This window comes from Rhinopithecus roxellana, chromosome 17 (genome assembly GCF_007565055.1).
Source record: "Rhinopithecus roxellana isolate Shanxi Qingling chromosome 17, ASM756505v1, whole genome shotgun sequence".
Taxonomy (NCBI): Eukaryota; Metazoa; Chordata; class Mammalia; order Primates; family Cercopithecidae; genus Rhinopithecus; species Rhinopithecus roxellana.
In genome coordinates, this window is record NC_044565.1 from 31,431,070 (window position 1) to 31,447,668 (window position 16,599).

The window sequence follows — 16,599 nt, forward strand, 5'->3', positions numbered from 1 at the left end:
CATCTGATCTTTGACAAACCTGAGAGAAACAAGAAATGGGGAAAGGATTCCCTATTTAATAAATGGTGCTGGGAAAATTGGCTAGCCATAAGTAGAAAGCTGAAACTGGATCCTTTCCTTACCCCTTATACGAAGATTAATTCAAGATGGATTAGAGACTTAAATGTTAGACCTAATACCATAAAAACCCTAGAAGAAAATCTAGGTAGTACCATTCAGGACATAGGCATGGGCAAGGACTTCATGTCTAAAACACCAAAAGCAACGGCAGCAAAAGCCAAAATTGACAAATGGGATCTAATTAAACTAAAGAGCTTTTGCACAGCAAAAGAAACTACCATCAGAGTGAACAGGCAACCTACAGAATGGGAGAAAATTTTTGCAACCTACTCATCTGACAAAGGGCTAATATCCAGAATCTACAAAGAACTCAAACAAATATACGAGAAAAAAACAAACAACCCCATCAAAAAGTGGGGAAAGGATATGAACAGACATTTCTCAAAAGAAGATATTCATACAGCCAACAGACACATGAAAAAATGCTCATCGTCACTGGCCATCAGAGAAATGCAAATCAAAACCACAATGAGATACCATCTCACACCAGTTAGAATGGCAATCATTAAGAAGTCAGGAAACAACAGGTGTTGGAGAGGATGTGGAGAAATAGGAACACTTTTACACTGTTGGTGGGATTGTAAACTAGTTCAACCATTATGGAAAACAGTATGGCAATTCCTCAAGGATCTAGAACTAGATGTACCATATGACCCAGCCATCCCACTACTGGGTATATACCCAAAGGATTATAAATTATTCTACTACAAAGACACATGTACACGTATGTTTATTGCGGCACTATTCACAATAGCAAAGACTTGGAATCAACCCAAATGTCCATCTGTGACAGACTGGATTAAGAAAATGTGGCACATATACACCATGGAACACTATGCAGCCATAAAAAAGGATGAGTTTGCGTCCTTTGTAGGGACATGGATGCAGCTGGAAACCATCATTCTTAGCAAACTATCACAAGAACAGAAAACCAAACACCGCATGTTCTCACTCATAGGTGGGAACTGAACAATGAGATCACTTGGACTCGGGAAGGGGAACATCACGCACTGGGGCCTATCATGGGGAGGGGGGAGGGGGGAGGAGGGAGGGATTGCATTGGGGAGTTATACATGATATAAATGATGAATTGATGGGTGCTGACGAGTTGATGGGTGCAGCACACCAACATGGCATAAGTATACATATGTAACAAACCTGCACGTTATGCACATGTACCCTAGAACTTAAAGTATAATAAAAAAAAAAAATTACTGAGTCTCAGGTATTTCATTCTGTTATAGCACACAAAATGAACTAAGACTAGAAGAATGCCTACTGGTATCCATCTCCTCTTCCTCACTAATGACATAAGCAAGAATTTACATGATGTGTCAATGTATCACAACAAAGAACATTCTTTTTAAGGTCTTATGCATCAGAGTACTTAATGTAATTACATTTTTATGAATGAGATATGTGTATCTGAGCCTTTGTGGAATGAAAACGTTTCTTTTAAAAGAGAGTTAAAAACTGTGATGGGGCCATTTTGTTTTTCTTCTATTCCTCTTGTCAGATGCCTGTAGGAGTGGAGCACTGGCAGCCTTCTTAGAACATGAAAGAAGTTTGTAGGGATTATTTACATGGAAAAGATAATGGTTTAGAAGGACTAGGATAGCTGATAATTGTGAAACTTTCACAGCAAGCTTATACATCTTTTAACATGACATAAATACATTTCAATCTTATTTAGCCATTTTAAATTTTAATTTTATAATATTTGTAGCTGAATCATATTCATAGCTGAACTAGGTGGACCTTGATGGAAAGGACTTTATCTGCAAGGCTCTGTCTATAGGAGCCTGCTCACTGACAAGTCATTAGGGGGATTTCTTTAAGTTCTGAGAAGTCAAAAGTTGCCTTCCCCATCAGCAGTTTTCCTTAAGAGAATATTTTTTAAAAAACACTAAGCATATATGTTTTCGAAAAATTTGGACTCAAGGGCTACCTGTGCAGGTTAGTTACATGGTTATACCGCACGATGCCGAGATTTGGGCTTCTATCCACCCCATCACCCAGATAGTAATCATAGTACCTGTGATAGCTACTTCCCGGGATACACCCTGCAAAATCATGGGGGACCAAACCTCGCCTCAATGTGTAGAGAAGGTTTGACTTGGTGCCAAAGTCAAATCTCAAGATTTAATGTTGTTTGCTTTGGTGGGAATTGGACTCATTACAGATTTATTATTTCTTTTTATGTTCTGTTTCTCCCTTTTGGAATGGGGCTGTCCATCCTGTGCCTGTCCCACCACTATATTGTGGAAGTACATAACTTACTTGATTTTACAGCTGGAGAAGAATGTGCCTCAGAATGAATCATACTTGAGTTTCACACCTATCTGATTTTGATTATATTTAGATGAGAATCTGGACCTTAGACTTTTAAGCGGGTACTGTAATGAGCTAAGACTTTTGGGGCTTTTGGGATGAAATGAAATATTTTGTACCTGAGAAATACATGATTTTTAGGTTGCTAGAGTGTTGCAGTTTGAATGTTTGTCTTCTCCAAAGTTCAACCCAGAATTTCATATCCAGCCAAACTAAGTTTCATCAGTGAAGGAGAAATAAAATCCTTTACAGATAAGCAAATGCTTAGCGATTTTGTCACCACCAGGCCTGCCTTACAAGAGACCCTGAAGGAAGCACTAAACATGGAAAGGAACAACCGGTACCAGCCATTGCAAAAACATGCCAAAATGTAAAGACCATCGAGGCTAGGAAGAACTGCATCAACTAACGAGCAAAATAACCAGTTAATATCATAATGGCAGGATCAAGTTCACACATAACAATATTAACCTTAAATGTAAATGGACTAAATGCTCCAATTAAAAGACACAGACTGGCAAACTGGATAAAGAGTCAGGACACATCAGTTTGCTGTATTCAGGAGACCCATCTCACATGCAGAGACATACATAGGCTCAAAATAAAGGGATGGAGGAAGATCTACCAAGCAAATGGAGAACAAAAAAAAGCAGGGGTTGCAATCCTAGTCTCTGACAAAACAGACTTTAAACCATCAAAGATCAAAAGAGACAAAGAAGGCCATTACATAATGGTAAAGGGATCAATTCAACAGGAAGAGCTAACTCTCCTAAATATATATGCACCCAATACAGGAGCACCCAGATTCATAAAGCAAGTCCTTAGAGACTTACAAAGAGACTTAGACTCCCATACAATAATAATGGGAGACTTCAACACCCCACTGTCAGTATTAGACAGATCAACGAGACAGAAAGTTAACAAGGATATCCAGGAATTCAACTCATCTCTGCAGCAAGCAGACCTAATAGACATCTATAGAACTCTCCACCCCAAATCAACAGAATGTACATTCTTTTCAGCAACACATCACACTAATTCCAAAATTGACCACATAATTGGAAGTAACGCACTCCTTAGCAAATGTAAAAGAACAGAAATTATAACAAACTGTCTCTCAGACCACAGTGCAATCAAACTAGAACTCAGAACTAAGAAACTCAATCAAAACTGCTCAACTACATGGAAACTGAATAATCTGCTCCTGAATGACTACTGGGTACATAACGAAATGAAGGCAGAAATAAAGATGTTCTTTGAAACCAATGAGAACAAAGATACAACATACCAGAATCTCTGGGACACATTTAAAGCAGTGTGTAGAGGGAAATTTATAGCACTAAATGCCCACAAGAGAAAGCTGGAAAGATCTAAAATTGACACTCTAACATCACAATTAAAAGAACTAGAGAAGCAAGAGCAAACACATTCAAAAGCTAGCAGAAGGCAAGAAATAACTAAGATCAGAGCAGAACTGAAGGAGATAGAGACACAAAAAAACCCTCCAAAAAATCAATGAATCCAGGAGTTGGTTTTTTGAAAAGATCAACAAAATTCATAGACCGCAAGCAAGACTAATAAAGAAGAAAAGAGAGAAGAATCAAATAGACGCAATAAAAAATGATAAAGGGGATATCACCATCGACCCCACAGAAATACAAACTACCATCAGAGAATACTATAAACACCTCTACGCAAATCAACTAGAAAATCTAGAAGAAATGGATAATTTCCTGACACTTACACTCTCCCAAGACTAAACCAGGAAGAAGCTGAATGCCTGAATAGACCAATAGCAGGCTCTGAAATTGAGGCAACAATTAATAGCCTACCAACCAAAAAAAGTCCAGGACCAGATGGATTCACAGCTGAATTCTACCAGAGGTACAAGGAGGAGCTGGTACTATTCCTTCTGAAACTATTCCAATCAATAGAAAAACAGGTAATCCTCCCTAACTCATTTTATGAGGCCAACATCATCTTGATATCAAAGCCTGTCAGAGACACAACAAAAAAAGAGAATTTTAGACCAATATCCCTGATGAACGTTGATGCAAAATCCTCAATAAAATACTGGCAAACCGGATCCAGGAGCACATCAAAAAGCTTATCCACCGTGATCAAGTGGGCTTCATCTCTGGGATGCAAGGCTGGTTCAACATATGCAAATCAATAAACATAATCCCGCATATAAACAGAACCAAAGAGAAAAACCACATGATTATCTCAATAGATGCAGAAAAGGCCTTTGGCAAAATTCAACAGCCCTTCATGCTAAAAACGCTCAATAAATTCGGTATTGATGGAACATATCTCAAAATAATAAAAGCTATTTATGATAAACCCACTGCCAATATCATACTAAATGGGCAAAAACTGGAAAAATTCCCTTTGAAAACTGGCACAAGACAGGGATGCCCTCTCTCACCACTCCTATTCAACATAGTGCTTGGAAGTTCTCGCTAGGGCAAGCAGGACAAGAGAAAGAAATAAAGAGTATCCAGTTAGAAAAGAAGAAGTCAAATTGTCCCTGTTTGCAGATGACATGACTGTATATTTAGAAAACCCCATTGTCTCAGCCCAAAATCTCCTTAAGCTGATAAGCAACTTCAGCAAAGTCTCAGGATATAAAATTAATGTGCCAAAATCACAAGCATTCTTATACACCAGTAACAGACAAACAGAAAGCCAAATCATGAATGAACTTCCATTCACAATTGCTTCAAAGAGAATAAAATATCTAGGAATCCAACTTACAAGGGATGTAAAGGACCTCTTCAAGGAGAACTACAAACCACTGCTCAGTGAAATCAAAGAGGACACAAACAAATGGAAGAGCATACCATGCTCATGGATAGGAAGAATCAATATCATGAAAATGGCCATACTGCCCAAGGTTATTTATAGATTCAATGCCATCCCCATCAAGCTACCAATGAGTTTCTTCACAGAATTGGAAAAAACTGCTTTAAAGTTCATATGGAACCAAAAAAGAGCCCGCATTGCCAAGACAATCCTAAGTCAAAAGAACAAAGCTGGAGGCATCATGCTACCTGACTTCAAACTATACTACAAGGCTACAGTAACCAAAACAGCATGGTGCTGGTACCAAAACAGAGATATAGACCAATGGAATAGAACAGAGTCCTCAGAAATAATACCACACATCTACAGCCATCTGATCTTTGACCAACCTGACAAAAACAAGAAATGAGGAAAGGATTCTCTATTTAATAAATGATGCTGGGAAAATTGGCTAGCCATAAGTAGAAAGCTGAAACTGGATCCTTTCCTTACTCCTTATACGAAAATTAATTCAAGATGGATTAGAGACTTAAATGTTAGACCTAATACCATAAAAACCCTAGAAGAAAACCTAGGTAATACCACTCAGGACATAGGCATGGGCAAGGACTTCATGTCTAAAACACCAAAAGCAACGGCAACAAAAGCCAAAATTGACAAATGGGATCTAATTAAACTAAAGAGCTTCTGCATAGCAAAAGAAACTACCATCAGAGTGAACAGGCAACCTACAGAATGGAGAAAATTTTTGCAATCTACTCATCTGACAAAGGGCTAATATCCAGAACCTACAAAGAACTCAATCAAATTTACAAGAAAAAAACAAACAACCCCATCAAAAAGTGGGCAAAGGATATGAACAGACATTTCTCAAAAGAAGACATTCATACAGCCAACAGACACATGAAAAAATGCTCATCATCACTGGCCATCAGAGAAATGCAAATCAAAACCACAATGAGATACCATCTCACACCAGTTAGAATGGCAATCATTAAAAAGTCAGGAAACAACAGGTGCTGGAGAGGACGTGCAGAAATAGGGACACTTTTGCACTGTTGGTGGGATTGTAAACTAGTTCAACCATTATGGAAAACAGTATGGCGATTCCTCAAGGATCTAGAACTAGAAGTACCATATGACCCAGCCATCCCATTACTGGGTATATACCCAAAGGATTATAAATCATGCTGCTATAAAGACACATGCACACGTATGTTTATTGCGGCACCATTCACAATAGCAACGACTTGGAATCAACCGAAATGTCCATCAGTGACAGACTGGATTAAGAAAATGTGGCACATACACACCATGGAATACTATGCAGCCATTAAAAAGGATGAGTTTGTGTCCTTTGTCGGGACATGGATGCAGCTGGAAACCATCATTCTCAGCAAACTATTGCAAGAACAGAAAACCAAGCACCGCATGTTCTCACTCATAGGTGGGAACTGAACAATGAGATCACTTGGACTCGGGAAGGGGAAAATCACACACTGGGGCCTATCATGGGGAGGGGGGAGGGGGGAGGGATTGCTCTGGGAGTTATACCTGATGTAAATGACTAGTTGATGGGTGCTGACGAGTTGATGGGTGCAGCAGACCAACATGGCACAAGTATACATATGTAACAAACCTGCACGTTATACACATGTACCCTAGAACTTAAAGTATAATAATAATAATAATAAAAGAAATAAAAAAACTCAAGATATAAATGAAAAATTTACAAAAGAGGTAGATATTATAGAAAGCAACCAAACAAAAATTCTGGAACAGAATAACTCATTGAATTAAAAAACAAATTACATGCAAAATTTTAATAATAGACTACTAGGTCAAGCAGAATTAAGAATTTCAGAACTTAAAGACAAGTCTTTTCAAATCAAGCCAAAATAAAGAAAAAGGAATATAAAAGAGTGAGCAAAGCCTAGGTAATGTATGGGACACCACAGAGTGATCAAATATTCAAAATGTTGATGTCTCAGAAGTTGAAGAGAAAATGAAAGAGTTGGAAAAGCAATATAATGATATAAAAGATTAAAACTTCCCAAGTCTAGCAAGATATTTAGACATCTAAATACAAGAAGCTCAGAGATCCCCAAATGGACACAGTTTATGGCACATTATAGTCAAACTGTCAAAAGACATAGACAAAGAATTCTGAAAACAGCCAGATAAAAACACTTAGTCACTTATAAAGTCATCCTTTCTATACTAACAGTGGATGTCTTAGAAGAAATCTTTAGTCAGAAGAGAACAGGATGGTATATTCCAAGTGCTGAAAGGAAAAACAAAACAAAACAAAAAAAAAGCTGCCTGCCAAGGATCCTATATTTAGCAAAGTTACCCTACATAAATGAAGGAGAAAGAATGCCTTTCTCACACAGACCAAAGGTAAAGGGATTCACATCACTATACCGGTCCTACAAGAAATGCTTTAGGGAGTCCTGTACCCAAAAGTGAATGAACAACATCTACTATCATGAAAACATAACAATATCAAAACCACTGATAAGCAAACACACAAACAAGGAAGAGAAAAGACTCAAAAGTTATCACTACAGAAAGCCCCCAAACCACAATGATAAACAATGAAGAGGAAAAAAAGAAAGACGTACAAAACAATCAGAAATCAATTAACAAAATGAGAGGAATAAGTGTTCAAATATCAATAAAAACTTTGAATGTAAATAGGTTATACTTTCCACTTAAAAACCTGACTGAATGGATTTTTAGAAAAATAACTCCACTGTATCCTATCTTTAATAAATTCATCTCACCTGTAAAAATGCTGAAAGTAAAGAAATAGAAAATGATATTCCATGCAAATGGACACCGAAAGCAAGTAGGAATAGCTATACTTATATCAGGTGGAACAGACTTTAAATCTAAAATACTGAAAAGGCACAAAGATGTTAATTATAAAATGATAAGGGGATCAATTCAGCAAGAGAATATAATAATTCTAAACATAAATGCACCCAACAGGAAAGTACCAAAATACATAAAGCAAATAATATTAGATTTAAAGGGACAGAGAGAGATTCCAATGGAATAAAAGTCAGGGACTTCCATACCCCTTTCTATTAGATACTATGGAATTAGTATCTAATTCCATACTCTCAGAATTAGATAGATCACTAGAAAGAAAATTTACAAAGAAAGTTTGGATTTAAACTGCATGCTCAACCAAATGGACCTACCACACGTACAAAACATTTGATCTAACAGAGAATACACACTCTCTCATAAACAAATGGAACATTCTTCACAATAGATCATATGTTAGGATATAAAACTAAGTTTTGATGATTGTTAAAAAATCAAAATCCTATCAAGTATTTTCTCAGACCACAGTGAAATTCAACTAGAAGTCAATAACAAGAATTGAAAACTTTGCTTTGGAAACTGTACAAACACATGGGAATTAAAGAGCATGCTCCTGAATGACCACAGAGTCGAGAAATAAATTAATAAGAAAATCAAAAAATATCTTGAAACAAGTGAAAACTAAAACACAACATACCAAAACCTATGGAATACAACAAAAGCCATGCTAAAAGGGAAGTTTGTAGCAATAAATGCCTATATCAAACAAATAGAACAATTGTAAATAAACAATCTAATGATGCACCTTAAGGGACTAGAAAAATAAGAACAAATCAAACCCCAAATTAGCAGAAGAAAATATATAATAAGGATCAGAGCATAAATAAATACAATGGTGACTACAAACATACAAGGAACCAAAAAAAAAAAAAAAAAAAAAAAACCCAAAAAGTTGTTTTTTTAAAAGGATAAAAATAAATAAAATATTTTCTCTCTTTTATTCTTGATTATTCTAAAGTAACCAAGAATATGAGAGAAAATACAAATAAACAAAATCAGAATGAAAACGACATTAAAACTGATACCACACAAGTTAAGAAAGATCACCAGGGACTATTATGAACAAATATACACTAACAAACTGGAATATCTAAAGGAAGTAGACAAATTCCTATATACACACAACCTACCAAAATTGAATCAGGATGAATTGGAAAACCTGAATAAACCAGTGATGAGTAATAAAATTGAATCAGTAATAAATAGTTTCCCAACAAAGAAAAGTTCAGGAGCATTCCAAAAAATCGAAGAGGAGAGAATTATCTCTGACTTGTTCTATGAGGCCAGCAGTGACGACTCCTCCAAGGACTGAGAAGTGACTGTTGCACACACCTGCAATGATATCATTTTGGACAAAGGTGTCAAGTACATACACTGGGTAAAAGGCAGTCTCTTCAATAAATGGTGCTGGGAAAATAGGATATCCATATTCAGAAGAATGAAACTAGACCCCTGTTTCTGGCCATATACAAAAATTAAAAGGATTGAAGACTTAAATATAAGACCTCAAACTATGAAACTACGACAAAAACGAATGAAAAGCAAACAAACATTGAGGAAAATCTACAGGACATAGGTCTGGGCAAAAATTTCTTGAGTTATATCCCACAAGCTCAGGCAACCAAAGAAAAATGGCAAAATGGGATCACATCAAGTTCAAAAGCTTTTGCACAGCAAAGGAAACAATTTACTTCAGGGTGGCAAGGTTCCCCAAGCCCTGGGCAGGTCCAGATGTGCTGTCCAGTAGCAGGGACAAGCATTAGAAACGTTAGAAGTTTACCTGATACTCTATTGTACTTTGGCTAAACTGGCACTCAAACCACAAAACAAGGTCTTTTCCATTCTTCTTTGCTCTTTCCAAAGGCAGAGGAGCCTCCCTGTGTAGCCACTGCCACCACAGGCCACGGGGAGTATTGCATTCTACCTAATGTTCCCTTAAGTCCCAAGGGCTCTTAAGTCAGTTGTGGTGAAATTTGCCTGGCCTGGGACTTACCCTTCAGGGAAGTGGGCTACTTTCTGACCCAGAGTAGGTTCAGACATGCTGTCCAAGAGTCAAATCCTGGAATCGAGGAACCTAACAGCTCACTCGGTGCTCTACCCTGCTGGGGCTGTGCTAGTACCTAAGATGCAAGACAAAGTCCACTTTACTTTTCCTTGTGTTCTTCTCAAGCAAAAGGAATTTCACCTGATAGCCACCATAGCCAGTAATGTGTTGAGTCTCCCGTGAAGTGAGCAATTCAGCACTAGGACTCGCCTATGAGCTGCAGTCCTTGTGGCCTAGACTGCCTTTCAACATTTTTAGAGCACAGAGCACTTTAGCCTGCAGTGATGAGGTGTGCAGAAATTAAAGTTCCAACCACTGGGATTGGAAATTCCCCTCTGACTGGGGCTGCTTTAAATCCTCCATGTGTGGGAAAATTTCAGCAGAGTGTGAACCAACAATAAAATTCTAAGCCCTCCAACCATCTGAATGGACTCCTCATCTAGGTAAGGGCATTCCAGGGCTAACCTGAGGGACTGGTTCAGGACATGATAGTGGGCAGCATTCAGACATGCCTCATGATACCCTATCTCTTTTGGAATTACTGATAGAATGGATTCTTTAAGTTTGATATCAAACATTGACAGTCTGTTCTCTCTGAAGCCTGATGCCTGGAGGCTTCATTTGCATGCTAAAACTTTGTTTTCCACAACCTCTTTTCACCATAACCCAGACATTACTTTCTATTGATTCCAGGTCTTTAGATAATAACTTAACTCTTTCAACCAATTTCCAATCAGAAAAATTGTACATCTGCCTATGACTTGGAAGCACCATCCCCCTTACTTTACCCCCAGCTTCCAGTATTTGATTGATGTCTCGTGTCTCCCTAATATGTGTAAATTAAGCTGTACTCCAACCACCTTGGGCACATGTTCTCAGGATCTCCTGAGGGCTGTGTCACAGGCTGTTGGCCACTCATATTTGGCTCAGAATAAATCTCTTCAAATATTCTAAAGAGTTTGACTCTTTTCATCCACATGATTTTGGTCTGGTTTTCCTTTAGGCTCTCATAGGACAGTGCTGAGTTCAATGCCTCACAATTGCTATACTTTCCCTCTGTCAGTGCTCAGCGATGCTCTCTGCACCACACTAGTGTTGCTGTGGATGGGTGAGGGCTGGCATCAGCCATTCAAGACTGTTTTTTCTATCTTTTCAGTGCCTCTTTCAGTAATTCAGCCCTCCCAGAGGATGTGTCAGCTCTCTCAGAGGATGTGTCACCATTACCATTCAGTTATTCAGAGTTAAATCCAGGTACTAAGAGGGCTCATCTAACTTTTGGTTTATATGAAGGTGTTTTTTTCTGAATAGTTGTTAAATTGGTGTCCCTGCAGCAGGGGGACAATTGGCAGAGTCTTCTATTCTACCATCTTGCTCTGCCTCTCAGAAAAATTCCTACAAAATTAATCTGTGGAAGTCCTAAAACTCAGTATTTCAGAATTTAATGTATTTGGAGATAGGATCTTTAATGAGGGAATTAATATGCTTGTAGATTTTTATTTATCTAATTTATCATTTACTTATTTATTTATTGAAGTAGCACCATTTAACAAACCTTCCTGGTCTTCCAACCTCTAGTTATTCTACCACCAATGAAGTCCTCTCTCTATACCTGACAATTCTTCTTGAATTATCACTTCAGTCATGAAATCAACCTGCGTATTTGAGAATAGATGTGGACTCCTTAGACCCTAATTATGTAAATCCTTTCATGGTACCAAATATTCCAGCCATCTCTAGATTTGCAATGCAGTTATTTCTTTAACACAAACTAGGTCCATGGTAACATGTAGGATATGGCTGAAATCTTTATCTGCTTAACTTGTCATAAGAAAGGCCATTACATGTTTGTAAGTGCAACAGGCATGATATGTAAATGAGGCTTTAAAAAATATCCAGGAAAAAGCAAGCTCTGAAATGTTGTAATCATTCCAACCCCAACCATTCAGACATAGACTGTGGAATGAACAAATGCAGAAGACAGCACAGTGGGGAAAACATGTTATTTTTATTATTTCAGGCCCTGGAGACTGGGGGTGGGTAAAGTACTAAAGGTCACCGATGCAAATTCAGTAGAGAAAAGAGGGTTTGAACTGAGTTGGAGATGTGTTCCAGTTTAATTTTTGATTCTGTAGTAATTGCAGGATCACTTCTATACGTCCATTTCCCAGTGCCTCTAGTTTTTGAACTTGCAGACAAAGGAAAACTTTTCTTCACAAGACACATCCTTCCATCCCTTGAATCCTAAGACACAATGAGAAGAGTCAGAATAAGGGGTTTGAAAGGAGTGTGGCCCCTCTCTGAATCTAGGACTCGGGACAAGAAACAAGATAAAACACTTCACCATTTCCTGGATAAGGATCTCACCTCATCTCTACCTCAGTTCCTACATTCATCCCCAGAACTAAGCAGGAGGGAATGGTAAACAAATGGATGGATTCTCTGCCTTTTACCTGAGCTTGAAGTCAGGTTCACACAGTAGCCAGGATTGATACTGCTTGGGGATCCAATGACCCAGGATTTATAGGAGACCAGGGACCCACTGCTCCAGTGCCAACAGAGATTCTAGTTGGAGAAAGGCCAGAAGAGGGAAAGAGGTGACTTGGAAAGAGAAATACCTGGCCTGTGTGTACACTCAGTAACAGGCCAAACATAAGGTAAGAATAAACCTTATTGTTCCCATGAATAAAACATTTTTTCCTCTGCTTTTGCTTTAAGCTTCTCCTTTCCTGGAATGTCCAATTCTCTCCCACTCTCACACAAAATGACAAATGTTCTGAAGTTGGTACAAAATAAATAAATAAATAAAAGCTCATTATAGAATGTGGTTTCTTATTTTTCTCTCCTGAGACCCATGACCCTCATATTCACCATGCCACCGGTTGCCCATTAGTTGTTGGTATATTGTTTAGTATAACACCAGGCTCCCAAATGCCATAAGTAGGTTGTCTCCACTAGTATCTTTTTGTATATAGTCTACAAAAGGATATTGTTCAAGAAAGACAATAATAAAATGGGTAAGAGGTGGTATATAAAGATGCTTTCCTAGAAGTAGATAGAGTTTATGCATTAATGAATGCCCAGGACACTTAGAATATCCAGTTTCCACTCATCTCTCCTACTACCTACACTGAATCTCACTACCTCATACATCATAGGATCTCTAAAGAAGTCCCTTTTATTAAAAATAAGAAAGGATAAAAGCTGGTTCTAGACTTCCCAAAGCTTAGACTTCCCTCTTTCTTCTCAAAATTGATAATCAAGAGATAAAAGAGGCTGCAGACTGACCTTTTTGGGGTCATAGAGGCCAATCCAGACATTGCCATCATCAGTGCTAGTTTCCTTAATCAGTGAGGCCACAAAGGCACCCTCTGCCTCGGTGAACACAGACACCAGGTTGCCTGAATTCATATTCTGGCAGTAGAGCTATTGAAGAAGCAAATGGAACACTCAGTGGAGGAGGAAAGTGTGGGGGATATACTGAGCCTTGCCAGAGGATCTGTCAGTAAAAGGACAGCACAGAAATGTCCCTGATGATACTGTCACTGACCACCAGCATCTCTGTGCTGAATGATGGGATAAAGTAGATTGGAAAGTTTTGGGCTGATGATCAGATAGGGAGGGGACTAGTCTCATCTCATATCGGCCACTGAACACACTGGAGAGTGGCAGCTTCCCCTCCCTTCATGAGCCTCTCTTCCCACACTGCTCTCCTCACTCACATCTGCATCAACCCAGGTCTCAAGGTCTTCATTAAAGTAGTAGCAGTAGGAGCCATAGGCATTGGTGCCTTCTGGGCAGCTGATCCGGGCCTTGGGCGAGTCTGTCTGGACCTCTTGGCCTGGAAAAGAGAGACAATTAAGAAAGACCCTCAGAGCACGGCAAAGGCTGGATGGTGAGGTAGGAGCTTCTGAGGATTCTTTATAGGAATAGAAGGATGCTATAGGTCATGAAGTGATTGGTCACTACTGCCCTCCTGAATCTTACCTATAGTCTCTCAAGATGTCTTTGCTCAAGACAAGAGCACACAATGAATAGGCTCATGAAATGTGTCCCCATTGTCCCTTTTACATGTGGGGCTCAGGTTTTTCTGTCTCGAAGTACTCAGGCTTCTGCCTGTCTCAAGCTTGTCTGGTTTCTCTACACACAAATCTCCCCTCAGTTCACCATTCCACTAATGACTGTCTACATACAGACATCCCCAAAACCCCCATCATGAGTAGTGTTACTATGATAAACCAATGCCAACTGCAGTGCTCACTGATAAAGGGTCATTCTAAGTTCCATCTCTAACTCCCTAATGAGGTGAGGATGTTTTTGAATGGGATGAAATCAGCAATAAAGGTCACTGAACAACAGAAAATAACCCTTGATGTTGACTCTGCTTTTTCTCATGTGAGCCCATATGCATGAGGATGGAGTGAAGGCTTCATGGCTGGGGTTGTGGGAGGTCTGGGGGAAAAATCTCACCTTGGCTCAGAGACAGAAACATCAGGCAGGAGATCAGAATGAAGCATGAGTTGGGCTGAGCCATGCTGAGCAGCAGTGAATCTCGCTTAAGGGGTAAATCAGTGATCTCTATAGAAGAACACAGGGAAGAGGGTTTGAGCAGTGAAGAGCAGAACATGATTAACTTCCTTACAACTTCCTCTCTCTGGTTTCCTGATGGCAGCAAGGCCATCTGAGATACTCACACCCTCAACATTTCTCTATACAGGTGGGGATTATACAGATCCTGTAACCCAGAAACACGTTTGTCTCGTGCTTAGGCTTCATTACTGTGGAGACCTTTTGGTTAGAAAATTATCCTGAATCTTCCCCAAGATGAAAGAGGAAGAACCCATGTTAGAGTTTCCCTCCTCCTGTAATGTCCACTTACCCGTTTGCTGGATCTGAAGTGGCTTGTTGGGCCAGGCACTGGTTGGAGGTGTATTACAAGGTCTGAGAATAGAGCTGCATAAATTAAGGAAGAGGCGGGGCAAGGAGTGAGGATCAGAGGGCCTACTTATGGCACTGAGACAGAGAGATTGTGGCATCCAAACCAGCTTCTTCCTGGCACTCACTGGGAATGACTACAAATGACATCAACTTACCACAAACAGATTGGCAAACTGTCCAAGTGCAAGTCAGGCTTTGCGTTTCCTCAGCAGCAACCAGGTGTCCAGTGCCTATGATCTTTAGCAGTTCTAGAAAGAGGAAAGGAGTAGATTTCCTTGTCCTTTCTGTAAATATGGAGTCCCTTCTTTTATATTAAGTATAGGTAGCAGTAGAGGAAGAGTTGGCTGAGTCCACATGATTAAGCACAACTTGCTGGTTGCTTGGGTTGTTCCTCTATTTCTTTTCTTTTCTTTTTCTTTCTTTCTCTTCTTTTCTTTTTTTTTTTTTTTTTTTTGAGAAAGAATCTCACTCTGTCACCCAGGCTGGAGGGCAGTGGTGCAATCTCAGCTCACTGCAACCTCTGCCTCCCAGGTTCAAGCAGTTATTCTGCCTCAGCCTCTCGAGTAGCTAGAATTACAGGCACATGCCACCATGCCTGACTAATTTTTTGTATTTTTTGTAGAGACAGGATTTCACCAGGCTGGTCTCAAACTCCTGACCTCAAGCAATCTGCCCGACTCGACCTCCCAAAATGCTGGAATTATAGGCATGAGCCACCGTGCTCTGCCATTCCTCTATTTATTTTCAGGTTCAGGAACTCTCAAGACCTACTTCAGATGTCAAGCCTTAAGAGTTACATACATGTAAACCAATATGTCCAGCCAGGTTTTAGTATAAGTAGCTAGCCTGATATAGGCATTCTCCAAGTCGAAGCAGGTGGGAACTGTACAGTGAGCTAATGCTTAAGAAAGCTCAAAATAGCTGGATATGAGGGTAGGCGTCATTGAAGAATTCGGTATGAAATTAAAAATCTCTTAAAGTCACAGATGATGTGATGAAATTGAGCATTTAGCAGAATCAACTGAGTATTTAGTGGAATCATCATCCAAAAAAAAAAAAAATTCAGAATGGAATATTAGAAAAAAAACTAACCTAAATGTTCACAGAGACAGGTGTATCAATTGGCATAAACAGATAATGTATTATAAGATACTAAACACATTAAAGCAAATAAGCTAGATATTTATCAACATGGCTTGGTTTCAAAAACATAATGTTGAATACAAAACTGTCAGTTGCAGGAAGTTATAAACTATTTAATAGAATGTATAGATTCTTTAAAAAGATAGCAATTAACATTGTATAATTTTTTTGTCAATTCACATGTAGTTTAAAGAATAAAAATCTGAAATTCAAGAATATACATAACCACTTATATTATTTGCATAGAGAATTTAGAGTGAGTTTTTAAATCCTTTGTTTTATAAAAGCTAAAGATTTTAAACAAAGATAACAAATATTCATAGTAT

The 16,599-nt window shown here is 38.8% G+C and overlaps 1 protein-coding gene across 1 annotated transcript; it reads right to left on the reverse strand.

The window, feature by feature from the left end:
- Positions 1 to 12,187: 12,187 nt before the first annotated feature.
- On the reverse strand, positions 12,188 to 14,763 carry LOC115894247 (lithostathine-1-alpha-like). Its single transcript, XM_030921049.1, has 5 exons — positions 14,663 to 14,763; positions 13,915 to 14,033; positions 13,481 to 13,618; positions 12,646 to 12,757; positions 12,188 to 12,436 (listed from the first exon to the last, which is right to left on the reverse strand). Exons 1-5 carry the CDS (start codon positions 14,724 to 14,726, stop codon positions 12,369 to 12,371), a joined length of 501 nt encoding a protein of 166 aa, XP_030776909.1. The 5' UTR covers positions 14,727 to 14,763; the 3' UTR covers positions 12,188 to 12,368.
- Between the last annotated feature and the right edge of the window lie 1,836 nt (positions 14,764 to 16,599).

Bases quoted from the DNA above. Each gene is read 5' to 3' on its own strand.
- LOC115894247 (XM_030921049.1), bottom strand. From the start codon at position 14,726: ATGGCTCAGCCCAACTCATGCTTCATTCTGATCTCCTGCCTGATGTTT. The intron at 12,758-13,480 runs GTCAGTCTGCAG...TTCTCCAACTAG, and splicing joins GCCTCTATGACCCCAAAAAG to AATCTCTGTTGGCACTGGAG. The intron at 12,437-12,645 runs GTAAAAGGCAGA...ATTGTGTCTTAG, and splicing joins GAACCTGACTTCAAGCTCAG to GATTCAAGGGATGGAAGGAT.